The 27504-nt window shown below is 50.9% G+C and overlaps 10 protein-coding genes across 10 annotated transcripts; 5 read left to right on the forward strand and 5 right to left on the reverse strand.

Annotated features, from left to right (window-relative positions):
* Positions 1–4: 4 nt before the first annotated feature.
* On the reverse strand, positions 5–3221 carry Aspvir_003649 (putative beta-galactosidase; the record flags this gene model as incomplete). The annotated part of the gene is made up of 2 exons (XM_043266900.1): positions 5–1157; positions 1207–3221. 2 exons carry the CDS (start codon positions 3219–3221, stop codon positions 5–7), a joined length of 3168 nt encoding a protein of 1055 aa, XP_043122835.1.
* An 832-nt stretch (positions 3222–4053) lies between these two features.
* Positions 4054–5699, forward strand: Aspvir_003650 (sugar porter family MFS transporter; the record flags this gene model as incomplete). The annotated part of the gene is made up of 2 exons (XM_043266901.1): positions 4054–4301; positions 4352–5699. 2 exons carry the CDS (start codon positions 4054–4056, stop codon positions 5697–5699), a joined length of 1596 nt encoding a protein of 531 aa, XP_043122836.1.
* A 313-nt stretch (positions 5700–6012) lies between these two features.
* On the forward strand, positions 6013–8131 carry Aspvir_003651 (uncharacterized protein; the record flags this gene model as incomplete). The annotated part of the gene is made up of 8 exons (XM_043266902.1): positions 6013–6066; positions 6117–6145; positions 6193–6267; positions 6313–6388; positions 6435–7075; positions 7121–7282; positions 7324–7872; positions 7918–8131. The coding sequence occupies 8 exons, from the start codon at positions 6013–6015 to the stop codon at positions 8129–8131; spliced, it is 1800 nt and encodes a 599-aa protein (XP_043122837.1).
* A 71-nt stretch (positions 8132–8202) lies between these two features.
* Positions 8203–9414, reverse strand: Aspvir_003652 (uncharacterized protein; the record flags this gene model as incomplete). Its single annotated transcript, XM_043266903.1, has 1 exon — positions 8203–9414. The coding sequence occupies one exon, from the start codon at positions 9412–9414 to the stop codon at positions 8203–8205; it is 1212 nt and encodes a 403-aa protein (XP_043122838.1).
* Positions 9415–10479: 1065 nt separating this feature from the next.
* On the forward strand, positions 10480–11015 carry Aspvir_003653 (uncharacterized protein; the record flags this gene model as incomplete). Its single annotated transcript, XM_043266904.1, has 2 exons — positions 10480–10698; positions 10794–11015. The coding sequence occupies 2 exons, from the start codon at positions 10480–10482 to the stop codon at positions 11013–11015; spliced, it is 441 nt and encodes a 146-aa protein (XP_043122839.1).
* Positions 11016–11668: 653 nt separating this feature from the next.
* Positions 11669–12638, forward strand: Aspvir_003654 (putative MFS transporter; the record flags this gene model as incomplete). The annotated part of the gene is made up of 4 exons (XM_043266905.1): positions 11669–11833; positions 11885–12053; positions 12101–12254; positions 12296–12638. The coding sequence occupies 4 exons, from the start codon at positions 11669–11671 to the stop codon at positions 12636–12638; spliced, it is 831 nt and encodes a 276-aa protein (XP_043122840.1).
* Positions 12639–17752: 5114 nt separating this feature from the next.
* Positions 17753–19525, reverse strand: Aspvir_003655 (MDR family MFS transporter; the record flags this gene model as incomplete). Its single annotated transcript, XM_043266906.1, has 4 exons — positions 17753–18505; positions 18552–19011; positions 19061–19398; positions 19451–19525. 4 exons carry the CDS (start codon positions 19523–19525, stop codon positions 17753–17755), a joined length of 1626 nt encoding a protein of 541 aa, XP_043122841.1.
* A 377-nt stretch (positions 19526–19902) lies between these two features.
* Positions 19903–20535, reverse strand: Aspvir_003656 (uncharacterized protein; the record flags this gene model as incomplete). Its single annotated transcript, XM_043266907.1, has 1 exon — positions 19903–20535. One exon carries the CDS (start codon positions 20533–20535, stop codon positions 19903–19905), a length of 633 nt encoding a protein of 210 aa, XP_043122842.1.
* A 2029-nt stretch (positions 20536–22564) lies between these two features.
* Positions 22565–24365, forward strand: Aspvir_003657 (uncharacterized protein; the record flags this gene model as incomplete). Its single annotated transcript, XM_043266908.1, has 2 exons — positions 22565–22871; positions 22921–24365. The coding sequence occupies 2 exons, from the start codon at positions 22565–22567 to the stop codon at positions 24363–24365; spliced, it is 1752 nt and encodes a 583-aa protein (XP_043122843.1).
* A 290-nt stretch (positions 24366–24655) lies between these two features.
* Positions 24656–25408, reverse strand: Aspvir_003658 (putative cysteine dioxygenase; the record flags this gene model as incomplete). Its single annotated transcript, XM_043266909.1, has 3 exons — positions 24656–24741; positions 24795–25050; positions 25103–25408. 3 exons carry the CDS (start codon positions 25406–25408, stop codon positions 24656–24658), a joined length of 648 nt encoding a protein of 215 aa, XP_043122844.1.
* Between the last annotated feature and the right edge of the window lie 2096 nt (positions 25409–27504).

The raw sequence follows: 27504 nt of genomic DNA on the forward strand, positions 1-27504 counted from the left end.
ACATCTAACACATCTCGGTAAAAACAGGCTGCAGAGTAAAGCCAAACTTCCTTTCCTCGCATTTAACCCGATACTTGTCCAGGGTACGAGGACCACAGGCCCCCGTTCCAACACCGCAGCTCTCCACGTCCAGCCTCAGCCTGACCCGCTTCTCAGGAACAAGTTCAGGCGCATGCTTGGCTGCCTCGATAGCCTCGGGGCTGTACCGCGTAGCGAGCCACTGGAACAGCTCAGTCGGCTGCTTGTCACTCTCCTCCTTGACGCGAGTGACCCGAAGACCCCATCCTCTGCTGTCGTGCACACGTAGCCACCGGGTGTCCATCCGGTTGCCCCCTTCCTGGGGTACTTCGTAGGGGATATGCAGCTCAGCCGTCGTAGCGTTGTAAATGCCCACCTTTTGCGCTCGCTTCTTGTCGGCATAGGCTTCGCCAGGTCCCAGGCCGAACCACGACGTATTGTCCAGCTCGTCCGCGAGAAGTACATCCAGCCCGATCCGGGGTAGGTCCGCTGGGATTGGACCGTGGGGTTTCAGGTGCACGTTGACTGTTAGGGCACCATTGCCAGAGATGGTGTAACTGGTCGAGGTGAAGAATCCCCATCCGAGAATCGGGGCGGAGATATATGTCTCCGTGGTGACTTCAACGCTCGTGGGGGTATGCTGGACGACATGCATCTTGCGCAGCTGAGAGGTGAGAGTGTCGAGGCCAAACCGCCGCCATTCACCGAGGTCGTGGGACATGTCGTTGTCCGTCGGTGGACGCCAGAATCCGGGAGAGATTGCACCGGTTGTTGAGGACTGGCTGAGGAGGGAGAGGCCGTCGGCTGTCCAGGCGTACAGACTACCAGTTTCTCTTGAGAATTCCAGGCTGAACGTGGAGCCCGTGATCTTGTGCGTCGTCTTCGTGGATGAGAGCGTCAAAGGCTGAGCCGGTACAGGCAATGAAGGACGTGGAGATGAGGACTTGAGGCACTGCTGGTACCAAGCGACTTCGTAGTTGCTTGCGGTCCATGCCGTCTCTGTTTTTTCACGGAAGCTGACGGTGAGCCAGATCTCCCCGGGATTTGCTATAGCAGGCGCTGATGGCATCTTAATAGTTCCTTTCTGGCCAGCAGGGATGGACGGAAGTTCTATATTGCCTGTGGAAACAATGCGTCCGCTATCAACGTGTCAGCACAACGTTTGGCGATGGATAGAGAGAGACATACCTGTCTCCGAAGACCTCAATCTTATAGACTGCCTGGAGGCCTTCCAATCCAACAAAATTGTAGTCATTCGCTACGACCAGAGTCCCGTCCTCACCAGGCCACACACGAACCGGCGCATAGGCCTTCTTCATTTCAGTAATACCAGGCGTCGGGGTGTGGTCACTGAATAGCAGTCCATCCAGCACAAAGTTGCCATCGTGGGGCGTATCGCCAAAGTCACCACCATAGCCATACCATCCCCTTTCCTCATCCCAGAGTCCGTGGTTCGCCCACTCCCAGATCCATCCTCCTTGCAGGCGGCGGTGGGTCCGAAAGGCTTCCATATACTCTTCCAAGCCACCAGGCGCGTTACCCATCGCGTGGGCATACTCGCAAAGGACAATTGGCTTTTTGAACGCATCTCCCTCTGCGGTAGCGAGACGTGCCAGTCGATCGACGGATGGATACATGTACGAGTACATGTCGACCGTCTTGGCCTCCATGTCACCCTCGTAGTGCACCGGGCGACTGGGGTCAACCTGCTTGACATAGTGGTACATGGCTTGGTGGTTGGAGCCATAGAACGCCTCATTGCCAAGCGACCAGATGATAACGCAGGAGTGGTTCTTGTCGCGCTGCACCATTTGCACCATTCGGTCTACATATGCATCTTTCCACTCAGGATTGTTCGTGGTGAACTGCGCCGCCTGGTCAAAGGTGAGCTTCTTGCGCTCCTCGTAGTCCATTGACTCGGGGATATCCAAGGGTCGAGCGACGGCATCGTACAAGCCGTGGCATTCCAGGTCAGCCTCGTCCATCACCCATAGGCCGAGCTCGTCGCAGAGTTCGTACAGACGGGGATGGGACGGGTAGTGCGAGCAACGGAGAGCGTTGACGTTATGCCGCTTCATGATCAAGAGGTCCTCGCGCAGAAACGACAGAGGCACTGCTCGGCCGAAGCGTGGATGATGGTCGTGCCGGTTGACGCCGCGGAACATCACCGGCACGCCGTTCACGGTGATGTTGCCGTTCTTGATCTCAACCTGGCGGAACCCAACACGGTGGTTGATTGTCTGAACGGGTCCCTTGGCACCGTCTACATAAAGAGAAATGCACAGATCGTAGAGGTTCGGCGTCTCTGCTGTCCATTTCCTCGGGTTGGAGACGGAAAGCTCAGCCTCGAGTTTGCCCTGCTGTGCCTGAAGAGAATACTTCTCCGACTGAAGCGTAGTGCCCGTGGAAGGATCGCTCAAAGTCAGTTGCACGACGGCTGCCGTTCTGAGAGCTAGATCCAAAGACAAGCGCAATGTTGCATCAACGTAATCCTTGTCTAGTTCGGTGCGCACGAAGAAATCTTCAATGCGCGCCTGGCCAGGGAATGCGAGCAAAGTAACGTCGCGAAAGATGCCCGACAACCACCATTGGTCCTGGTCCTCGATATACGAGCCATCAGACCACTGATAGACTCTGACAAACAGTTCATTGGCGCCGTCGGGGTCGACAATTTGCGACACATCGAATTCGGCCGGGTTGCGGCTCCCTTGTGCGTACCCAATCTGGACACCATTGACCCAAACGTGATATGCGCTATCAACGCCGTCAAACCTCAACCGCAATTGGGCAGAAGCATCCCAGTCGGCAGGCACATGAAAGGTCCGATGATAGGTGCCCGTAGGATTGTCCGTCGGCACAAATGGCGGGCAGACGGGGAAGGGGTAAATGACGTTGGTGTAGTGCGGACGGCCATAACCTTGCAATTGCCAATGACCAGGGACGGTGATGGGAGCCCAAGTTGTCTCCGAGTCTGCGCCGTCAGAGCTGGATTGGTTTAAATCCCGGCGGGGTTCGGACGCGGCGTTCTTGGTGCCCTTGGACCATGATGGCTCGGGGGCGCTCACGGGAGAGGCTGCATAGTTAAAGTCCCAGCGACCGTTGAGCGAGATAGACGTCTCGGGAAGGAAATATGCTCTTGGTTTGAGCCTATTGCGCTGAAATATATGCTGGTTTTCGTAGTCGGGGACTGCGGACAGGGTCATGGTGACGGACAGGGAAACCGAGGATAGAGTAGGACTGTGGAAAGGGAATCCTGCTCAATCGGGTCTAAACAAAGCCACGGAACAGGATCTAAGAAGAAAGATGAATTGCTTGAACGAAAACAAGAAGTAGGCCATCTTCCCCTCCTAAATAGGCGGATTCGTGGAATAACAGGTGGGCTGGATGGAAAGCCGTGCTTGAGGGCATTCACTGCATCCAAACCGCAATGAATGCCCCTCTTCCGACCACCTTCCGTCGATAATTGATCCATATTCCTGATGCAGACATATGTTTCGCTGCTAGGGAGCGGGGAAATCCACGCCATCTTTCGACCGTTGGTGGTTGTCCTGCTTGGCGCACTCCGCCGGGGAAGTCGGATGGAAGAAGGACAAATCCCCGTATTCACGGATCAGGGGATGGGTTAACCTTACATTAGAGTGCACCCAAAGTGCGAATAGCGCCATGGTCCATCGTTCACATGAATAATATCAGAGAGTCCTGCGAAATCCTTCCGATTGCCCCAGTATGCTACCTGCACCAGTGTCCACTGATTCTACAGTATATATCCAAGCGAAGCCATCCCATGATTCGTATGGGGATGTCGGAACCGAGGACCCGCAAATGATCGTCTCGAAAAAACTGCCTCGAGTCTAGGCGGTCCATTTCCCCGTATTTCCCCAGATTTCCTGCTGGTCATGGGCTGATGCACGTCCGTCCAGGATATAACCACCGTGGTCGCTGCACCAGATGCCTTGATATTCGCGTAACAGCGAGGCTCCCGTTCATCCCTCACTGTCTTTGAAATTCCTTCCCTCAAGGTGCCTTTCTCTCAATATGGCAGCCGACGAAAAGGCCGACGCTCAGTTCCATGAGACGGTCCCCACGCGCGATGGAGACGTGGGCGATGCCATTGAACTGGCCCAGCAAGCCGCTTCGGCCAAGTACAGCCCATGGACCCCGAGTATGTTCCGGCTGTATGGCTGTTTGACCGTCGCGTATCTCTGTGGCTGTCTGAATGGCTACGATGGATCGCTCATGGGCAGTTTGAACGCGATGCACAGCTATCTGGACTACTTTCATATGTAAGTTGGACCGTGCAAAGCGAAATGAAATACCGAGCTAACGTCTCCAGGAAATCCGCGGGTTCGAGTACAGGTCTCGTCTTCGCCCTCTACAACATCGGTTCCATCCCGGCGGTGGTCCTTTCGGGTCCCGTCAATGACTATCTGGGCCGCCGCGCGGGCATGTTCACCGGCGCCGTTATCATCATCATCGGCACATGCATCCAAGCCCCTTCGGTCAACCATGGTATGTTTATGGCCGGTCGATTCATCCTCGGGTTCGGCGTCAGTTTCTGCTGTGTCAGTGCGCCGTGCTACGTTAGCGAAATGGCGCATCCGGCCTGGAGAGGCACTCTGACCGGTCTATACAACTGTACCTGGTATATCGGCTCGATTGTCGCGAGTTGGGTGTCATACGGCTGTGCCAACATCGAGAGCCATATTGGGTTCCGTATCCCCATCTGGTGCCAGCTTATCTCGTCAGTGATTGTCGCCGTCGGAGTCTGGTTTCTACCGGAATCACCACGCTGGCTCATGGCGCAGGATCGCGTCGAGGATGCCGTTAACGTGCTGGCCACCTACCACGGAGAAGGCGACCGTAATCATCCCATGGTGACACTTCAGATCAAGGAGATGGGGCATCAGATTATGACCGACGGCTCGGACAAGAAATGGTGGGAGTACCGGGAGCTGTTCAACACGCACTCTGCCCGTCGACGGCTGATCTGTGTCGTTGGTATGGCGTGCTTTGGACAGCTGTCCGGTAACTCGGTGACCTCGTACTATCTGCCCAACATGGTGGCCAACGCCGGAATCAACGATGAAAAGACCAAGCTGATGCTCAACGGCATCTACCCAGCCATTTGCCTGGTGGCAGCGGTCACTGGGGCCCGGTTGACCGACAAGATTGGCCGTCGTCCCTTGATGATTTACTCGCTGCTGTTCTGCTCGGTGGCCTTTGCCATCATCACGGGAACCTCGAAGATGGCGTCAGACAATCCGGATAACAGCAATGCGGCCAACACGGCGATCGCATTCATCTACCTGTTCGGTATCGTCTTCTCGTTTGGCTGGACCCCGTTGCAGAGCATGTACATTGCCGAGACTCTCACGACAACCACCCGGGCCAAGGGTACGGCCTTTGGAAATCTCATGTCCAGCATCAGCAGCACCATCATCCAATATGCGTCCGGCCCGGCGTTTGACAAGATCCACTACTACTTCTACCTGGTGTTTGTGGGCTGGGATCTGATCGAGGCGGTAGTCATCTGGTTCTACTTCCCTGAAACGAAGGAACGGACTCTCGAGGAACTGGCCGAGGTGTTTGAGGCGCCCAATCCGGTCAAGAAGAGTCTGCAGAAGAGAGATATCAACTCTGTCTTGAACACTCTGGAGGTTCAGGGGGACACTAAAGCGTAGTTCTATTCTGGATTTTTACTAGTTAATGATGTTCAAATAGCTGGATATATCTAAGGCAATGGATCCATAGGATTTTTACAAACTACAACCGACCTCTATATAATTCAGTTTCTCATTTCCCGTCGGCAATGCCCTGATCTGGCCTTTTCTGGGGAACCCTTTCCGGCCCGTGATTGGCCAAGACAGAATGCGAGAAATGCGGGGAAGAGATCTTCGTCTTCATTTCGGGACAATCGCGATGATTCCTCCTGCACTCTGTCTCACTGATTGATTCGGCTTGATGAGTTGGTCCTTTCCACTTAAATAGTGTATCATGTCGCTAGAGGAGACCCCCGACTATCGTAAGCGCAAGAGAACTTCCCACGCGGTTTGCCTCCTCTCCTCTAATTGGGTTGACCCCTGCTGATCGGCAGACAGTGTGACCCCTGTCGGTACAGAAAAGTGAGGTATGGCCCCCTGCATTTAATTGTAGGAGTACAGCTGAGTAGAGCAGATGCGATGGTCGTCAGCCATGCACAACATGCGCCAACATAGGCGAGGAGTGTGTCTACGGCACCGAGGCAGTCCCGTCAGTATTCCCATGCATCGATTCGCATTGACTGACCCACTACAGCAAGAACAAAAGCGATTTGATTCTCGAGGTGGCCATTCGCTCCGAGCGACTACTTCAGGATATGTCGGCTCAATTGGTAGAGCCCCCTGATATGACTGCACACCTTCGACTGACCCGACTAGGCCAGGGTCTCAGGGATGTTGGACGGTAAAGCCTTGTCGCAGTATCATACATCTCCAACGGCCATAATCTCTCCTTCGACAATCAATGCGGGCCATCGTCCCGATAGCCCAGGCGATCACATCTCCAATGCCACCCTGTCCGCCTTTCATGCCTCCACCACCGAGTCCATCCTCGCATGGCCGCACTTCAACGACTTTCAGTCCCTGCGGGAAGATCACAGTTTCTCTGTTTTTCATCTCGAGTCCAGTCGCGCGCCATTCGCCCCCCGCGCAGCAACAGTGCACCCGTACGCCAGCCGCAGCGAAATCGACCGCGTGGTGCATAGTTTCCAGCGCAACGTCAACTTTTGGTATCCCACCATGTCGGTAGCCCAGGCAGCCGAGGTTCAGGTACACATGGCCGCGGGTGTGTTCGGCGACAGCGTCAAATCCTGCCTGGCTCTGTTGGTCATGGCATTGGGCTGCGCCAGTGAACTAATCTGCTCGTATGCGGCAAATAAGGAACCTGACTCGGAAGAGCTGGAGCTCCGCAGTCATCGGCGAGCAATGGGCGAGATCTATTTCGATTGTGCGTTCAAGAAGATCTATCTGGCGCAGGCCGAGTGCTCCGTCGACGCAGTGCAATCTTTATTCTTTACAGCGTATATCCCTCCCACCCAGAAGTTGATACCTTCTAACCATTCCAGCATCTTCTTTGCATTCCTCCAACGTCCTCTACAAGCGTGGTCGTTCATCCACGCCACTGCCGCCAAATGCCGTCTCCTCTTAGCATACCATAACCCCGACGCCAACCCAGCAGAGCAAGAGTGTCTCCGTCGGATCTTCTGGTCCTGCTACATCCTAGAAAGGTATGCACCTCCCTTGCTGTCAGCTCAAACTGACCGAAAAGTGACTACCTCGCCGAACTCTCCGCGCTCCCCCAAACCGGCATCGCCGACATCGAGTCCTCCATCCCCCTCCCAGGCGAGTACCAAACGCACCTCTCGCAAACCGACGAAGAACAATCCTCCCTCTACTTCCTCGCCTGCATCTCCATGCGCCGGCTCCTCAACCGCGTCCACAACCTCCTCTACGCCCGCGACACCGGCGTCGCCTTTGACAACCACCAGTTCCCCTCCGTCGTCGCCGAACTCGCCCACCAGCTCGAGGAATGGAAGGACCTCCTCCCGCCCCCGTTTCAATTCACCGTCGACCTCCGTCCGCTTGCCTGCACCGCCGGCGCATTCCTCCGCCAGCGCTACCTCACCTGCAAGAGCGTCATCTACCGCCCGTACCTCACCTGGGCGCTCTCCATGACCGCCACCACCACGGTGGAGCATTTCCCGCCCCAGCTCTTCGAAGGGTGCAAGACCTGTCTCGAGGCGTGCTGGCTGCATGCGCAGAACTTGGGGAGTTATCCGCATACGGTGCTGGTGGATACGTGGATCTGTTCGCTATCGTATGTATGTTCCCTTGGACTTGGATTATACTGATGATGGCGTAGGATGGCGAGTGTCATGCTTATTACGCTGGCGGCGTCGCGGTTGACGGCGCTACGGGGGTGCTTGTCGCCTGAAGTGGCGGAGATGGGGCCCCATCTGGCGAAGCTGCTGACGCAGTGGATGCATATTCCTGGGCATGGGGTGTCGCCGAGTGTGTTGCAGAGTGTGAAGCTTATTGGGGATGCGGGGGTGTTGTTGAGGATGAGATTGGGGTGACTGCAGGTGGAATGTTTATACTAGCCGATATATGATACATGCACACTACAATAGACATGAATCGGAACGCATTACTGCTTCTCCTCCACGGGATGCTTATCCAAACTCTCATACCACTGGATCACAGACCCCAAAAGGAACGCCCAGGACCCCCAAAACGTCGCCAGCGTGCTCTGATACTCGACCCCCGAGTTGGCCGTTGCTGGCCCCAGCACACCACACAGAGTGAATCCAATCCCTCCGATGAAATTCCAGAACCCGACATGCCAGCCGAGGATATGTATAGCGGGGATATACCACTTCGACTGCGTCTCCAGGGCGAAAAACAGCCCGCTGAGTATAAAGCACGAACCGCCGACGATCTGCGGGACCCAGAAGACGCCGTTGGTGACTGCTTGGCTCATGTGGTTCATGATTCCAGGAAGGCCGGTGAACCCGGCTATCCAGAAGATGGTAGCTCCGATGAGCTGCACGAACGAAGCCCAGAATCCGATCTCGTGGAGATAATGGGTGCGGAGTTCGGTTAGGGTGGGAAGCCATTCAAACGATCGCTTTCCATCAGTCGATGTGCGTCTGTGCGAGGCCTGTCTGGCCTCGGATGGAGTCAGGAACGAGCGGCGGTTAGCATGATGATGCAGACACGAGTCCATGTCGGACTTGATTCGCACGACGGCCTGTTCGGCTTCATCGGCGGCTTCCTTGGAGGCTGTCTCGACAGCCCAGCCAAAGCAGCCCGTCTGGTTCTCGTTGACTGCTTCCAGAGCCAGCAGAATACTGCCGACTTCGAAGACAGTCGCGCCGATAAAGGCCGTGACGCCTCCGCCGGTAAGGACTTCATTCGCAAATTCGCCGGACGGGTCTTCCAACGGCATCCAGACGAAAAAGGCGTTAATGACCCAGATCACCGATCCGATCGTAAAGACAAAAGCCACCCAGAAGGAAATGTCCCAGTAGGGAAAGGTTGTGAACATGCGAAGAATCCCTTTGAGGATGGCAAGTGGGTGGATTGTTTTGCGGGGGTAATTCTTGCCTTCGACTCCTGGCGGTCGCTGGTGGATGGTGAGTGCATGTCGTCCTTTACGGTTATCACGGGAGCGCCAGAGTCTTTCGATGTGAGGCCGTGGGATGGTTTCTTGGTCAAGATGTTGATGCGTGGACAGTGGAAAATGCGCCCGTGTTGGATTGCAAAAGGCCAGAGGTCCAGAGATGTGGGGTGATCCAAGTGGCACTTGTTGGTCTTGCAGGGGCATTCGACCCGCATGAAAGGCCTGCGACCGGGGCATTTTTGTTTGATCAAGGGCTAGAAGATTATTAAAGATGAGCAGACATTTTGTTTGGTTTTCCCTGTTGCGAGTGAATGAGATTGGATGATGTGGTCGATGGATGACTGGGATGTGATATATGACAAGATCAAGTTGTGGGCCAAATGCAGCTGCCTTTATATATCGGATCATCCATGATCTCATTGGGCTTGGACAAGTTTCTAACAACCTTACCTCCTGTCAATTAGGTCTAGCATATGATGGCGCTGTCAGAATCTTGGAAATGCGGGCGCTGATCCTGGCAGCAGTCAAGCTTTTTTCTGGACGACCCACCGGATAATATCGCCTAATGAGATTGATAAAGCATGCTGTCGACAGACCAGAATACAAAGGATGAAGACAATTTTACATTCATGTTACATTCGCTTATCTCTATTGACTTTGCCTATGTCTCAATTTGGATGATTCAGGGGAAGACCAAAGTATATATCCACAGAATGAGTGGAAGACGAAGTATATATAACACCTTATGCGCTTCGATCAACAACAATGAGATACACCCAATCGAGCCATCCTCTGCGGTGATCGTGGGTCATGATCGGACAATTGTCTCACTTTTTGCCAGCGGAAAGATGTTGTTGTATGCCGACGCCAATGGCGCGGAATTGCCTCCATTGCAGCAACTGCCTGCACAAACAGACACCATTTATGTATGGCCAGTCTGACCAAATTATTTACGACTGTTGCAGCCCTGCGAGAGATTGACGCTGGTAGACTCTCCTTGAACAGAACAGTGGCGTCCTACATGCCATCGTTTGCAGCAAATGGGAAAGACAATATCACCGTCCTGATGCTTCTGACGCATACTTCTGGCTTTGCTCCAGATCCAGAGCCTCCATTGTATTCTCCGGTGTATACGACGGTTGAACAGAGGACTGTTGCAATACTGAATCAGAGTCTGAGCAATGCTCCCGGTTCCACGTATCTCTACTCAGATCTCAACTTCATGTCTCTCGGTCTACTTCTGAACACATCACCCACAAAAAACTGGATGAATTGATCCGAGACTTTACCAATCCTCTCGGCATGCATGACGCCTTCTTTAACCGGGGGAACATCGAAGGGCCAGCATTTCCCTTCTACCCCCGCATGGCAGCCGAGGAATACCAGATCGACGTACTGGGGCCAATGGAGCCACAGCGCCCAAAACCGGTCCGTGGGACCGTCCACGACGAGAATGCCTGGGCTCTGAATGGCGTGTCAGGACACGCAGGCTTGTTCTCGACGGTCGAGGATACGGCCATCGTATATTGTCGCCAGAGATCGTAGATCTCATCTTTCATAATTTCAACGCGAGATTCCCCGGCGACGAGCACGGATTAGGATTCGAGCTGAATCAGTACTACACTGCGGGACCAATGGCCAGTCTTCAGACGGCCAGTCATACCGGCTTTACGGGGACCACTCTGGTGATTGACAGGCCGTCAAACACGTTCTTCCTTCTTTTCGCCAATCGCGTCCACCCCAGTCGAAACTGGTCCTCGAATAATATCGTCCGGGAAGCTCTGGGCTACTGGGTGGCCAAGTCCTTGGGAAGAGATGTCTCCTTTCCGCCCCTTTGAATCGACCTGAAAGGGTGTATTTGAGCACAAAGCATTCTCAGAATAACAAGGACCGCATCAAAGAAATGCATTTCGCATCAGATCATAACATACACATAGACTACCATGTGTAGATTCCCACCTTTGTAGCCAAGCGCGGGTCTTGTTGCGTACAAAAGAAACAATCTGCGCGCGCAGGATTGCTTGACACTGACTGCCGTCTTCGAGTTGGCACCCTGGAAGCGATTCCGGCGGATTTTGGGCGGAAATCCAGCGGAAAAACGGATAAGCACAGCCCAGCTTTAGCCAAGAAAGTTTACCTCGTCCAAGGCATGCGATTAGATGGTATACATGCAGGCCAAGACCATCCAGAGCAATCCAGCTGAATATCGCCATTCGCGTGAATGAACCCCGCATTTCAGCACCTGCCGTCCCCAGAATCAAACCCCAGATCTTCATGCTTGGCCACTTGGCACGGAGCCAGTGGGGAAGGTCTTGGATGCGGGGGATGAGGCAATGAGGTTCTAGCGTGGAGAAGAGTCCGGATATAGGCCATAGCCTGGTAGATATGACCTAGTTGAAGCGGATATATAGTCTTCGTTGACCCCTGACCGGTTGATCATCTCGTTATATGCCAGGATCTAGAGGGCCTCGAGAACCCTACTGAAGTAGAAATGGCGGTCGTTGACATTGCAGACGAGAAACACTACAAGGACCATGTGGAGACTGTCACAAACATTGTCACCATCGACAACATCCGGGTCCTTGGGTTGAACGCCGACAATGCCGAGTTCTATACGAACTTCCCTGTCGAGAGGAGAAAGAAGCTTCTGCGCAAGGTATGTTCTTTGACCATCATCGCTGCTCATTGCTCATCAATTGACGTGCAGGTTGATATCCGACTAGTTCCGATGCTGGCGGTCCTCTACCTCATATCCCATCTTGACCGCGCAAATATTGGAAATGCGAAGATTGAAGGACTTGTCAAAGACCTTGGGCTCAGCGGTATACAATGGAATATTGTTCTGAGCACCTTCTTCGTTCCGTATGTGCTTCTTGGTAAGTATCGTGGGTCGATATCGTGGTACAGAGTTAAACTCCGACAGAGGTCCCCAGAAATATGCTCCTGAAGAACTTCTCCAGACCGTCCGTTTATCTCGGTATCCTCATCACATGCTGGGGAACCATCATGACCTTGACTGGACTAGTCCATAACTTTGCTGGCTTGATGGTCACTCGTGTTTTCCTTGGTGTATTCGAGTATGCATCTGGCCCGGGTATACAGTTTCTGACCTTCTCAGGGCTGGGTTCTTTCCAGGTGCAGTCTATCTATGCACCTTCTGGTACATGTCAAACGATCTTTCCACCCGTATCGCTGTTTTCTACTGTGCTAGTGCGCTGTCTAGTGCTTTCTCCGGCCTTCTAGCAGCCGGTATTGCGCAGATGGACGGTGTGGGAGACCAGGAAGGCTGGCGGTGGATCTTTCTGCTCGAGAGAATTGTTACTGTCTTCCTGGGCGTGATGTGTTTCTATGGAAACAGGAAGAAGGCCAGGGTATCTGAGGCGGAGATCAGAGAGCGATATACCGACGATCAGTTGCTGGCTATGGGTAACAAGTCGCCTCTTTCCATGTATACTATGTAACAGTGAGGGACTTGGACCCGCAAATCGACAGGATCGGTGCGCATCAACAGCCTAGCACAAAGCCGCCAAACCAGGGCACTTGGCGGTAATCAAGCTGCTTCTGCTGAGCCAAGAATAGACATCAACATTGATGGTCTGGGAGATGATAACCCGTCAGGCTGGTAGAATGCCAATTCAGATCGGCAACTGGAAACCAGTGTGAACCGTCTCAAGCAGATATCGACTGTTAAGACCGTTCAATTTGAACCACCGACTACAGCAAGATGGCCAGTTCTATGTTTTAATAGCTTTATTAATTCCTCAACAATCACGGACAATAGCAACAACTATGCCTTCATATAACGGCATTGTCCCCTTCCGCAGCAGCTCCGAGTCTTTGCTGGAGTATTTATCTACCTGGGTCTACACAAGACCCGAATGTAGAGGGATCTTGGCGTGTTGATTGCCGACAAGGTCCACTTCATCAATTCCCAATTCATGAGACTTGTACGGTTCCAACAGCTAAATCGGGTACTCCATATCTCAACATGTTTTATCGAATACCCTCAGCCACTGGATGCATTAGATATCAAGCTATGTGATGAAGCTGACGATGCTTTATATTATATGGAGCATCTTGGGGATGTCTGATGGCATAGGCTTGATCCATTGCTTAAATAGTATCTGCTTCGGCGAAGTACTCTCGGCCATCGTCAAACATCTCAATCGATGAGCTCACAGATACTTGGGAGATCTCAGCACATATACAAAATGCGTAATAAGCCAATCGATCGACTATAAGTCTTAGCTGACTATGGTCGTATCTGGACCTCTACCCCTTCGAGCTGTACGTCGAAAGGCCATATTGATATTATGAAACACAAAGTTCTGACGCAGACCGGCTGTATGGCTTTGGCACTTCTCAACACATCCTGCCACAGCCGAAAATTTGTAAGGTGGAAACAGCTGTCAGATTTTCGTGCGGACATTCGCATAATGGATGGAAGCACATGACGCCAAATACTGAGAACCGTGAGAACGATTGCTACTGTACGATTACGACCAGACTTGTCTCCCACGCCATGTCAATTTGCGCTTCTTTGAGCGTTAACAGTGCAGCTGTTACAAACAATTTCGGACCCGGGGCTCAAATGGCAATCAAAGCAGTGTACCCCGGAATTATAGAGACGACTTGGCCTGTAGGAACGCATATATACCCATTACTATGGATTTACGATGTCGTACTGAAATTAATCAATGACGTAAACTGCAGGCCAATGAAAGAAACAGGATGGGGCAACGAATTCGGATATTGCATGTCATTGTATGGCTGACGTTTGTGGCTAACTTCCTTGTCTGCAGTAACATATCTGTGGCTGAGGTACTGTGGACTTTGTAAGAGGCAAGATCTTTTGCAACGAGCATAGTACGCGAGCATAGTACGCGACCCTATGGTAATCTTCATAGTGTACAGCAACACCTGGCAGCTATCAACGTTTCTTATTGGCTTACACTCTTTGACCTTGCACAAAAGTCGATTTCCAGGATCTTTAAACTCACAAATGTGACACAACGCTATTACTATTTGGATATTCCTGCAGCTCGTTACCCAGTTTCCCAGCGCAGCTGCTTCAAATGACCTACTCAGGTTGCATCATCTGATAAACGAGCCCTATACAATGTTGATGGCCATCCAGAACTTGTACTGACCTATGGTATTCGCGAAGATGAGGCATGTGAATATTCCGTACAGACATCAATGAGAAAAGCACATGTCGAGAGAGACTAAACACTAGTATTAATGCAGACAGGCAATATATTAATTATATTCCAACATGAATATGATAGAATCATCACGACGATAGTGGCTTCAGTTTGTACCACATGTAGATCATCGATGTGACATCTCACTGCTATTACACGCCACATTAAACTTACTTCCAGGATATTTTCTGAAGGGATGTCATATTGCACGTATGACTACATCTGGTGAAAAGCCTGCTTGATTAATGTTACTGTTGGAATGCCTTTTACAAAAAGACCATCCGAACCATTGGCGTAATGGCATCGTCAGCGCATCCCTCGGGGTCTTTGGACAAGTTTCAATTCGAGTTAATTCGAGTGTTTTATAAATCCATTCATTTTCATTTCATATGGGGACGAGCTGGCTTAAAAGACCTTCCTATCCTCGACCGTTTGCTGAGGATTTCCGGTGTGTGGGATGATATCTGGGCATGGTGACCTCTTAAGCCTTCTACCCACATGTTGTTTTCTCTAGTGGTCATTTCTCGACTCTTAAGGTGCTCTCCTTAAAATATTCGGTCTTATATTCAACATGCCATTTGCTACCTTTTTCGTGACGCTACTCATCATATCTATATCTGCCCTCACCGGGCAACCATTTCTTTGCCTCCTAGTCTGCTTAACAATCTTAACTGCCTTTGCACTGTTGGCTGCCTTAGAATCCAGTCAACCGGATGACTACCTCAGCGATTCAATGTTAGGAAGGAGACGTCTCCGCCACGAAATTTAGTCGGCCGGTTGGGGCGCCAGAATAATCGGTATAGCTCGCAAGACAAGGTCTGACAACACCCTTGATTCTATCTAGACTGAATCCTCGAGGGTTCACCTACATATGAAGACTAACGTCTACCAGGTCTCTTGACGGTGGCGGTTGTTCTCCTCTTATAGCGACATATTCGCAGACGGCACGCGCTACATACTTCTCGCCAGGACTCAATGGTTTCGTTGGTTGGCAGCGACTGTGTACCTGTGGACTAATGTCGTGTTATTTGTAATTAGAATCATCCATTCCCAAACTATGTACAATATCACCTAGATAATATCTCTGATAACCAAGACGATTCCCTTTCACGACTCGGCTGCCTGCAAGCGCTCGGACCACACTGGATGTAGCTCCTTAATCAAGGCCATGTGCCTTACCAGTTGCATGACCATCATAGGTGGCAGGAGCAGAGCCCAAGCAGTTCCTACATTTGCCGGCGTCTGCAACTATCTTCTGAAAGACTATAGCGGTTGAACCTCTCTATACACAAAGTCTCGTTGAGAATTAGGCTGACCAGAAATGAGCAAGTCGACATGGTACTGGAAAAGTTGGAAAATAAGCACGTAGTCATGCCTTAGCAGTCCAAGAGTAGGAATTGGATACCCCCGAGCCATTGATAGCGAATGGACATCTGGAAGTAAATTTCATAGCATTTTGCACTCCAATATTGGCATTTTTTGGTTCCGGCGTGAGATTAGAAAACGATAGTACTCGGGGGACTCGTCCTAGGTCTCAGCAGCAATCTTAAATTCCTTGTTCTGTAATATAACGCCAATTATATCAGTGCGAATTTCATTAATTGCCGAATCCTATGCAGCGCATTTTCGGAAAGATCCTGCGGTGGGGAGATGCTCTCTAGGACTTTTCGATGCATTGGATGCTCTGTCTTCGGAGTAAGTAAGTACAGACTTCGAACCAGAGAGCGCATAGAAACCAGAAAAAGGGCAATCTATCCCCGTGTGGAATGTGGACTACGCAGTCGGAATTGTTGACGCCCCAATCATGGAAGTGTTGGAGCACCTCTTTTGGCGCATTATATTACTATCATCCTGACACGCACCACACCCATTTGGCTAGCGATGTATAATATAAGTCCCAGATCTTACATTATAAGTACCTTAACAGTAACAACTGTCTTCAGTCACGTCAACGGGAAGAGCCAATGAGGAGCTGGGCCCTCGCAAAAACGTTGTCCATGAAGATCCGCTGCTGGTGGTGTGAGGCATTTTTTGGGCATGTGGACGACATATTACAAGCAAGTCGCTGGGCAACAGACCGTATGGTTCCTTCAACAGCTCAATCTCCTGGCCAGAGGCAGACCACCTATGTATTCCGCCTCCGGTAATGTAAGTGTTAGCTCTCTGACCAGTTCATCCATAACACCCCATATTCCCCTCAGGTGGTCTAACGAGATATCCCAAACCTTATGGATTGGATTAATCTGGTAAATGATGTTCTAGCCTTCCCCAAGGAGACTTTGGAGGGTGAGGCATGGAATCATTTGTCAATGGATGCACTGTCGCACCATCAAGTTGGCTAACATTCCCAGTTTGAATCCAGAAATGACGGCCTATGGAATCTTCGTGATACGCTATGTAGAAAGTTAAATAAAGTGGTGATGATCACAGCTTCACTAGATCAAGTTTTCATGCATTACACCAGCGAATAAAGCCAAGGTAAATAATGAGGAAATTAATAATATTAGGCCTGCTGCATACTTTTGGTCAGGTTTCAGATAGGTATAGGCTTGATGGCCTTGTATCCCTTCTAAGAAGCAGGCGAAACTGACTCCATTCACAATTTAAAGGGTACCGTACACTTGAGAGTGAGGAAGCACAGAGGAAGTCTAGTACAGTAAACCCCCTCTATAAGCAACTCCGATATAAGAATAACCTTGGATATAGTATTTAGCTACTATATTAGAATTAAATTCTCATAATAAAATGCTTAATACTCTAATATATGGATATTACTTCTGAAAATCATTTCTCCTAATTCTTTGGAGTTCCTGGAAAGGTAATTCTAAATAGCTAGGATGCTACTCTCTATACTTCGCATTAAAGCCTTTCTCTTACATATCTGGCTTTAGAAATGATATAAGGAGGCTTATAACTAGAATATAATCTCTCCTCTATCTTCTAATCTTATTAAATAACTATGCCATCCTTAATATGATTATAAACTATTAACTTAGTAAGAATATTAAACAGAGTGGTAGCTAGACCTGGAAGAGGATTCCGCTCGGTTAATGGTGGTACATATGGCTGGCTATACGCGGGGTTGGGTTGGTCCTCAGGTCGAAAGGAGACTATGTATGCTATTTTCTTGATGTAAGTACAGGTCATTGCCTGAATCTATACGCAAATGTGCTGTATCATATGCTCCCTCTTGCCCGTTATCACAGAGGCTTGTCCGATTCGTTGGTCAAATGCCCAGCACTAGTCATGACTGACCGCTTCTTCAAAATCCTGAAGTTAGTCGCAGGCGCAGAGACGGGCGAGGAATTCGGAATGTGCTCCCGCGGAGATGGTCAAGGAAAGTCCTAGAGGAATTTTACTAAGCTCAAGTCTCAACATTCATCTGCAGGTCTTTCAACGACACTTGCAGCCTCAGACTTCTCCGATTTCAGCCCTGTTCTTGTTTCCACATGCTCCTTGTTCAGCCGGGTCTTGAGAATGAATACACCCGCGATAATCCCCAAAGCAGACATGCACGTATAGAGGATCCACATGTTCCTCAAACTCCAGGCGAAAGCCTCCTTGACGGCAAGCAGCTGGGTTGCATCCTGAATGGTCTTGATGACTTCGATATTCGCAGCTGCAGAGTCTCCGGACATCTGCTCCGCCAATGTTTCTGACATTCCGGCAGCGAGCAGGGTGGACCTCCTCTGGCTCATGGAGTTCTGGAGCACCACGCCGCCGATGACGATGGACGAAGATGTTGCCAGGTTACGGATGAAGCCGAGGGTAGCCGTTGCAGTGGCGGTTTCGTCCTGAGAGACCATTGCCTGGATTGCGATGATGGGAGGTTCAAACAGGAACCCTGCTCCGATGCCGCTGAGGATCTGGTATCCGATTATTTGACCCAAGGATGAGTATGCGTTCAAGTGAATGTACAACCCGTTGCCGATTGTCAACAGTATCATTCCCAGCCAGATTAGCTCGCGATAGCGGCCGGTACGGTGGATGATGGCTCCAGTGATAATGCCAGCGAAAGCTTCGGACAGAACTAGGGGCAGAACAAGGATACCAGAGCGCATGGGCGAGGCTTCTTTGACGGATTGCAGGTATAGAGGGACGTAATATTCGCCAGCGATGAAAACCTACTCCTCGTAAGCTCGGTTTTAAACAAAAGGTGGAAATACATACAAAGCCATGGGCAAATGTCACTGCCAGTGTCGCAACGTTGGAGGTCTGGGCAAAGAGACTCATTGGCATGAGAGGGTACTTTGCCAACCGCTTCTCGCTGTAGATGAACAGCAAAGAACAGAGCGATCCGAAAACGATCAGACAAATGACCTTGGGCGAGTCCCAAGGGAAAGTTTCACCACCAAAGTCCAAGCCAAGGAGAAGCATCAGCGTCAGGCCGAGGATCGAGAGACTGCCGAACCAATCAATAGCTCTCACTCCATCGATCATCTTCGTCTTAGGATTGTGCACGTCGAGAAATAGCAAGAGCAGCACAAAGGCAAGTCCGCAGACGGGCAGATTGACCCAGAAACTCCATCTCCAGGAGACATACTGGGAAAATGCACCACCAAGAAGGGGACCGATTCCTCCCGCCAGCGCCCACATGAACTCTATCAAGCCGAGATAGAGACTCCGGTGCCTGGAAAGTCAGAAAGGTGTTTGTGAATGTTTAAAAGGCGCCTACACACCTGACACTGAACAGATCCGAGATGACAATGGTGACCAATTGAAGCAGGCCCCCTCCGGCAACACCTTGGAGTGCCCGTCCCGCGATCAACATGGGCATATCCACCGCCGTAGCACAGATGATCGAACTGCCGAAGAACCAAGCCACGGCCAAGAGTAAGATGGGCTTGCGTCCCCAGATATCCGAGAGCTTGGCCCAGATACAAGCACCAGCGGCATTGGCCAGAAGGTAAGCACCGCCAATCCAGGTATATCCCGCGGCCGAGTGCAGTTTGGCCGCGATAGTTGGGATGGCCGTGGCCATGATCGTCTGGTCGAGAGCAGCCACAAACATCGACAGCTGGAGTTAAGATTAGCCTGATGCGAAGTCGAAGTCATTGCTTTGTCCTCACCGAGAGGGCCACCATGATGGCGAAGACCTGGACCTTGCTACGGTGCGGCATTGCCGCAGAGTCCATCATCTCCATACTGACATTCGCCTTGACACCTATCTGTAGCAGTTCTACGTTGACCAGGATCCAGGTCGCTGTGTCTGTCGATCTGTAGATCGCCTAGCACGGTTGAGTGAGTCTGAGTCAAAGACCTGAATCATATCAGTTTTTCTTTTAGTGGATCGACTAATCCTATAATACTCTAGCATAGTTAATCTGAGTACTGGATACGGTAAATAAGCCATTATCATTTGTTGATTGCCGGCTATGGTGGAGATATTCTCCATCTTACCCCACTTGATGCAGGAAAAAAAGAGGACATAGCGAAAGGCGCCAATTTTCCCAGATGCCCAACAATATCTCGTTTTCCGATTGGTTTCACGGCCATCTCCGAGTATCACGTAAAAGATAGCTCAACTCCCACCAAGCATGACCATGCCAGCAAGATTGATGCTCTGCACCATCGCCAGCATGGCCAGCCCGGAAATCACCGCTTCGTCTTTGACAAGTTGTTTCATACCAGCGTCTACTTCAAACGTGCCCACCTGCTCATTGGAAAACGCTTTGTTCCGAAAGCGAGCCAGCACCCTTTTATCCAACTCATTGTCTGCCTCGTTGACAAGTCGAAAGTCACCCAGGTTACCTGTCTGGTCGGCTTCCCATGCGAGGATCGACGATGACGGCGGAGATGACGAGGAGTTCATACTATTAGCGGCAGAAATTGCTGGAGACGTGAATGAGTAGCTGGTGGAAAGGATGCTTTTCCTGCTGAGCAGGACATCCCGGTGTTCGCGAATCTGCAGTTGGACGTTGAGGCTTGTCATCTTGAACTTTGCCGTGTAGACCCGGCGTTGGAAGTAGGCGCTCTCATCCTGAGGAAACGCTTGGTCGGTATCGTCGCTTGGGGCTGGATACAAGCGAATCATTTCCATCTGCGGCACTTGACGGCAAACCTTGACATTGTAGAGAGGGGTACACGAGGCTGCGTCTACTAGGGACAAATATTTGCCATCGGTATAAGTGATGGTTATTGTTTGAAATGCCATTACAAGATGTGTAACTGAACAGGAATATTCTAGTCAAGAATTGAATCATATGTCCTTTCCCGACATGGGCCGATCAATTAGCATATATATCTGTCTCATTGGTGCCTATAATCATAGGCAGCACATTTTCTCCAAGTCGTGAAGTGAGATCATCTCAAATCTCCTCTATCTATTTGTAGTTAATACCTTGGCAGGATATCACGTCACTGCTGAAGCCATTGGCTAGGAAGAAGAACTGCGGGCATGTGATGGTTATAGCCACCTTCAATCCCTGCCAAACGGGGTCCATGCTTCTTGGAATTCTGGGACAGAAGATACTACTGGCGAGATAGTGTCTAATTAGCGGCGCTGAGGTTTCTGGGCATAAAAACCGGACTTTCGAGTCAACTGATTGGTGCAAAACAACTTGTGTATGGCATAAGCTTAAAAGATATTGTTATGATAGTTTCAACAAAGCCTAGTTTTGTTTGTCCTTGTACTCTATTGTACTACAATGAGCCCTCTAGGATAATAACGGGTATGCTCTAACATGGCCTTGCTAGGCAATAAACCATCTATGTCAAGGATCAACATGTATCCTACATACTATTCATTTCGCATGGGCAACCTGCGCACATTATCTATCACCAGATCCCTACATTTGCGTGTGGGGCTTTCAATGTCCTTGTTCTGCCACCTGTAAATTTGCACATAGTATTTGTATGCTCCTGGTATATGTGTTCAGAAGAAACCAATGAGGGCGTGATCTGACAGAGGAGAGAAGAGGGGGTTGGAACATCTGCTAAGAAGCCTGTTGATAACAGGAGGTTCTGACGAATGGGGAAAAAGGCTTGCGAGTTAACAGTTGTTATCTCGCTCATTCGAGTAAACATTCATTGGTGCCTCTGACAGTCGCTGAACGCAAGATGTACTTTTTCCATGCATATTTGCATCCGAATCTAGACGTTGGAGGGCTGCTTTTACCTTTATCATCCCGACCTGGGACCGGTTAACATCATGGTTTCGAATTAAAAGATATCGGCAATTATTGACGGGGAGTTGGCTGGATTCTACCCTCGGGTCTGGATCTCAACAAAGCCTACCGTTTCTCTGGGAGTCGATTTTTATCCGCCGATTCCTGGTGTCGAGGATACCGAATGGCGGAGGCGACTAAGGGCCAAACTGGAAGAACACGGCTATCCCCGTTTCGCAGATCGGTATCGGCAATGGAGGAAGACAAAATCGAGGATGTAAGAATAGCTTGCTATGGCACTATGAGAATAACAACATAGCTGACGCCATCAGCATTTGTAGATTGTCCAAGGCACGATAAACTCATGCCTTAGACAATCCCCTCGTGGACGAAAGTGTTGGCCAGCTTCTCTTCCTTGCCGCACTCTGGGATGCATACAGCAGTAGCATATATACTCCTTTGCCAGCATTACAGCCAGGCTGCCAGGAATTCTCCGTAAGCAGGTGATTCTGCTTGGGGACTTTGCTGCCAGAGACTTTGGGATACTACAGTAGACAGAATCGACGAAGTCAACGGGTCAAATATATACTTTACGATCATCGGGGTAAAACTCTTGGTCCTCAGTACACTTGCTACACTGTACTTGAGTTCAAAATATGGTGTTGGTGGGAAGAGGAACTCGTACTCGTATAAGGAATGGTCACCTATATTTCCTGGGTTTGTCTCAGCATGCATTGATGTGTGAACAATTTTATTTCTTGTAGATTATCTACTGAGACATCCATACGCGATAGACGAATCAGGGTACTATTAAGGGTCGTCTTGGCTGAAGTGAAACACGGACCGCAGAGCTCGGGATATTTCCGATCCTCCAGGAATGCCTACTAGAAAGAATTAAGCTCCTGTTACGGGACCAACTGAGTCTAGACTTCCAGGGCTAAGCTCGATACTTCAGGATCATCTCCTTAATTAATATGGCGAGATTGAGTTCATTACGGAGGTTATATATCCGTGTCAACTTCCCACCAATACTCCCTGAAAGTGGACAGTCAACAAGCAAACACCAACCAAGCAACCATGCGTCGGTTTTTCGTTCTTTCTTTGCTTTCTGCGGCGCTGGACGTCGCGGCCGGTTTGACTGCATCCAACCTCGAAAAGCATGTGGATGTGCTGGCACTCAACTTCAACTTCAACCCCGTCAAGGCTGCCTACTGGACTAGCTACCCTCACCACCGTCGGACTCCTTTTGCTGTCTCTCCCGATGGGAAGACTGCCTATCTCGCCTATCTGGATTCTAGTGAGACCGACGTGCATGTCCAGCAGCTGGATCCCTCGACCTTTCAGGCTACAGGGACCACGGTTACGGTGGCCGGTGGGAAGGAAGGTATGTAATGCGATTGATATTTTTATGATTCCTTATTGACAAAGTCTAGCCGGCGGACTGATTGCCCATAATGATGGCTTTGCCTTGTTGACCAACGAAGTCCTGCCTTCCGAAACGACCAATGCGCCCCCATCCGACACTCCTGTTCCAGTTCTCTACCGCTACACCAACGGCAAGCAGACATGGAAGACCTGGCTCGGTGGCCCCGGAGTGCATAAGGCTGATGGTCTATCGGCTTCTCCTGACCTCAATGGCGATCTTGCCTACTCTGAAAGCGTAAAGCTGTACGGCGCCTATTTCGTTGTCACTGACTACGCCGGCTGGGCGCATGGTCACTATGGTGACAGCATTGAGTACGTGTCGGACAACGGAACCCTCGTCACGATTCCTGGCGCCAGCAGCTCCTGGGGCTGCAGCCACAACACCGGCATTGCGTTTGAGGCGGCGGACGAGCCGCCCTTTGCCAGCATCTGCGCCGAGGACCAGGGCGCCATCTGGCTCAACACCAAGACACAAGGAATGTCCAACGAGGGTGTCAAGATCTCCAATGAGAACACCACCAACGGAGGCTCGGGTGAGCCCATGGGCGGTATGTCCGGCAGCTACAGTGCTCTGGCCCGGTTTGCCGACTCCGCTCGCTACATCTTCGCCTGGGTATCTCGGGGTGCCATGGACGTGACCGAGAACAGCTGGAGGGGTGCCGGATACACCCACGTGAATAACCGGACAAACGGCCGCAACGTCGCCATCGCCCTTTTCACTGACAAGTACACCAAGGTCGGCGCTCAGGCAACGTCCCAGGTGGGTGCCGAGGATGCCGACAGCCAGGTCACCTGGATCACTAGCGGCTCGAACGACTGCTCGAACGCGCACGCGGCTACCTTTGGTGCTGACTCGGCTCTGATCACCTGGGAGGAGATCTCGAATCCTACCTGTGACTATATCGCCATGGGCTGCCGTGGACAATTTGCCGGCTCATTCTTTCAGCAGGTCGATTCAAGTGGAAAGAAGGTTGGCGAGGCTCTCACCAGCACCGATACCTATGTGGCGGGTGACATGGTGACCATGGCCGATGGTCGTGTCTGCTGGCCCTATGTCAGCATGACCTGGGATCTGTCCCAGCCCGTCGGCTTTTCGTCTACCACTACCAAGAAGATGAGCTTTGCTTGTATCTCGCTTGGCGGGGCATCCTCTTCGTCCTCTCCGTCTTCTGCGGGGTCATCTCCTTCGTCTACCCCTTCTGCTCCTGCTCTTGCTACCTCCGAAGCAGGACATTCATCTGTTGATCCAGCAGCCGCTCGCACCCGTGCCTCTTCGGCGTCGTCTTACGCCACCGTTGACACAGCTGCCAATTATGCCAGCGAAACCCCGGCTCAAGGTGCAGCCGCTCAAACCCCGACCCAAGCACCTAGCGCTCCATCAGGCAGCACAGGGTCTCATGGACATGGACACCATAAGCACAAGCACCCCGCTTCAAGTTGCCGGGCGAAATAAGCAAAGTTGTTACAGTATGACAGAGGGCCAGTCGACTTATTGTGGGAATAGATAGGTTAGGTCGTTTACCACCCATAACCATAATGGAGAATTCAATCAAATCCTCTCAATGGATTCATACCGTAGGCACTCACTATGACACCATCTTGTAAAGCCACATGATGCCGCGCAGTTAAAGGCACCGAAATAATGCAATCTGGACAGCCGCTAATATGGTATCATATATACAAAAAATCGCGTGGACGGAAATGGTATCATTCTGCGCAACAATAACATCATATGCTGCGTCTCTACGCCTGGAAGACATGACTGGATCTTCCGGTTTTCGGATCATAGATATTGTATCCAAAGTCCGCTGCGTTTGGAGGCGTATACACTGAAGGGTGGTTAGTCCATACTCGCCAAAACTGCCATGATCTCTGAACGTACAATGCAACGAAACAGCCAACCGATTTTTGGACGGGTTGACAACGCGGTGCAGCCCGATCTGATCACTGATATAGGCCACCTCATTAGGCTGATACGTCGTATCCTTCTTGATCTTCAAGGGGGCGTCGTGGTCATCCGCTGACGGAGTGTGATAGACCGATTCGTTCAGTTCCCCGTCGAGGATCTTCATGATACAGTGCGCGTTGGCGTGGTCGTGGATGAGCGATCCTTTCTCGGGGTTCCAGACTAACAGCAGCTACTTTAGTTAACACTGGGTTCGAGGTGGGAGAGATACAGCGACGACATACCAGATTTGCACGCCCGCTGATCTCGGCCACCAGGTTCCGGGTATAGTTCTTGCTGGGGTCATTGCGCATGTATCGTGCCCAGTCGGCGCTGCTGGACTTGTACTTGGACATGAAGCCCATGAGAACAGCCGGGTCGACATGGTCGTCATCGATGCCGGAGCTCCCCAGGTACTGCTTGATATCTTCTACCAGGGTATCGAGGGTGTAGTTTGTGTTGGGTTTGCGGGATACGGTATAGTTCTGGACGCGATCAAGCGAGGCCGGGTGACTGGCCACGGAAACGGGAGCACACAGAGCAGGAGACATTATTTCGGAATTGTGCGTGAATCAATGATTTCAGGGAATATACACTAAACAGAAGAATGTGGTATAGTTGGCACATATTGAGGCGATATATGTGCACCCCTTATCTGGGCCAATCGCCGACTCAGTTGTCGAACGGCGACTCACCCGGGGATCCAAACAGAACAGCCAATCAGAGCATGGCAAACTACATAGGTGAGTGGAACAGCCCATCTCATGATCAGCAATATAATTGGGCATTGATGGCGATGGAAGACATGGACAGCTTATCATTATCAATGCAATTGAAGGATTGGCCCAAGGGGTAGTACGATGGCCAGCGATAGCCGTGGCTATGCGGTCAACAGGATCACCACATTATCAACGAAGCGGTGAATGGGACGCATTGACGTCAACCTGTCGATGATACAGTTAGTAAAGGGACAGGTGTTATGGGTTATGAGAAGATAAGCCCGTTTGGCTGGTCATTTGAAGCTGCTGAAGCGCTCATCAATCGCACGGACTTCGCAACGGGGAAATCAGATTATCAGTCCTTCCAGTGGAATAACGCGAAGAAACCTAAGCCAGGGCATGGATCGGATCATCGGACGGAGGACGTATAAAGATAATTATAACTACGGGAAGTTGACACTGTTGTATTCAGGTCAAACGCATGGCTTGCTTGGAACTTTGTACGGCCGAACTATGTAACTCAACCTCGGCAGAAAGGATGTATACAGGAAACAGTGGGACAAAACAGTCAGGAATTGCACATCCTAGATCGAAACAGTTGACCCAACCAAAGCTGCAATCCGAACTTGCCAACAGATGAGAATCTTGATCGGCATAAACAGGAACGTCCTGACCTCTACCGGGGCCGACAGTACAAGGCCAGGTGCAACAGCTGGAGTTAGAGATGGTCGAAGACGGTTTCCAACTCCTGAAGTGGTTTCCATATTTCTTCGCGAACGTCTTTTGAAGCTGCCGGATCCGGTGCCTGGAACAGACGAGGACTTGTGTTTCGGTCGTGCTAGAAGCTTTCTGCTAGAGGCAATATGCAGCTGTAAGGTGGAGTGCGTGTCCTACGTTCTGACGTAGATCGCCGTAGTTAACCTAGCCCCCATTTGCACAGCGAGCCAGCTGACTGAGCCTTCTGCCTTTGCAGCTGATGACACAAAAATTCATGACATTTCACTGTCTGGACTACGGAGAATGACTCCACCTCCTGGAAAACGGGACACAAGTTCGTGGCTTGAGCCTATATCTGCACCTCGGATGACCGATTGGAGATTGCATTGGGGCTGCTCAGCCAGGATACATGACGAAGTTCAACTTCATCCAGGATAAAATCCTGCTGAGCCGGAGGCAGAGTTTGCCAGCCGTCCCTCAGCGTCGTGACTTGTGCTTTTCTCAAGACCAAGAAAGACCGATCCCTTTCGACCCAGGAACGAATCACCTCGGGAATAGGTACATGGGGTGCATTTTCCCAGACACATTCAGTTGTTTCACTCTCCGAGCTGGTGTTAGAGTCCCAGTGTCTAACTTTGGAGATGGCTTGGTTTCCTATGGCTTAAACAGCCGACAGAGTGCCTCCTTCAAGTCAAATGGAGGTCGTTGGAGTCTGTTGTGACAATCTCAGATGGCTCTTCTGGGGGAGCCGCTCGAAGCGTATACCATGAGTCTCCGTCTTTCCAAGTTGCGAGGCACGGCTTCTCCGGTGTCATAACCCGTTCACATTCCACAGGAACCGAGACGCCAGAGGGAGGGAGACGTAGGTCCCCCAGTAAAGCATTAAACACTTTCAACAGAGTCATAAATCACGGGCTATCAGTCGCTCCTCTGAATAGGTATAAAACTAAAGATTTTAATAAGTACACTCCTACTTCTTCTGTCTCTCGGCTTGTTCTCGTTCTGCAAGTAAACGCTCCCTAACCACCACCGGATCCTTATACTTCGTATTCTTAACTTTCCCCCAACATCCTATACAGTCAAAGATGAACGCAATAAATGCCATCGCCCTATATCCAGTCTCTCTTGTTAGTACAGCTACATCCATAGACAGCCCAGATACCCCAGCCGGTCACCTAGATAGATAATAAATGGATGGACGGGAAACGCAC

Source organism: Aspergillus viridinutans, assembly GCF_018404265.1.
Source record: "Aspergillus viridinutans IFM 47045 DNA, scaffold_2, whole genome shotgun sequence".
Lineage (NCBI taxonomy): Eukaryota > Fungi > Ascomycota > Eurotiomycetes > Eurotiales > Aspergillaceae > Aspergillus > Aspergillus viridinutans.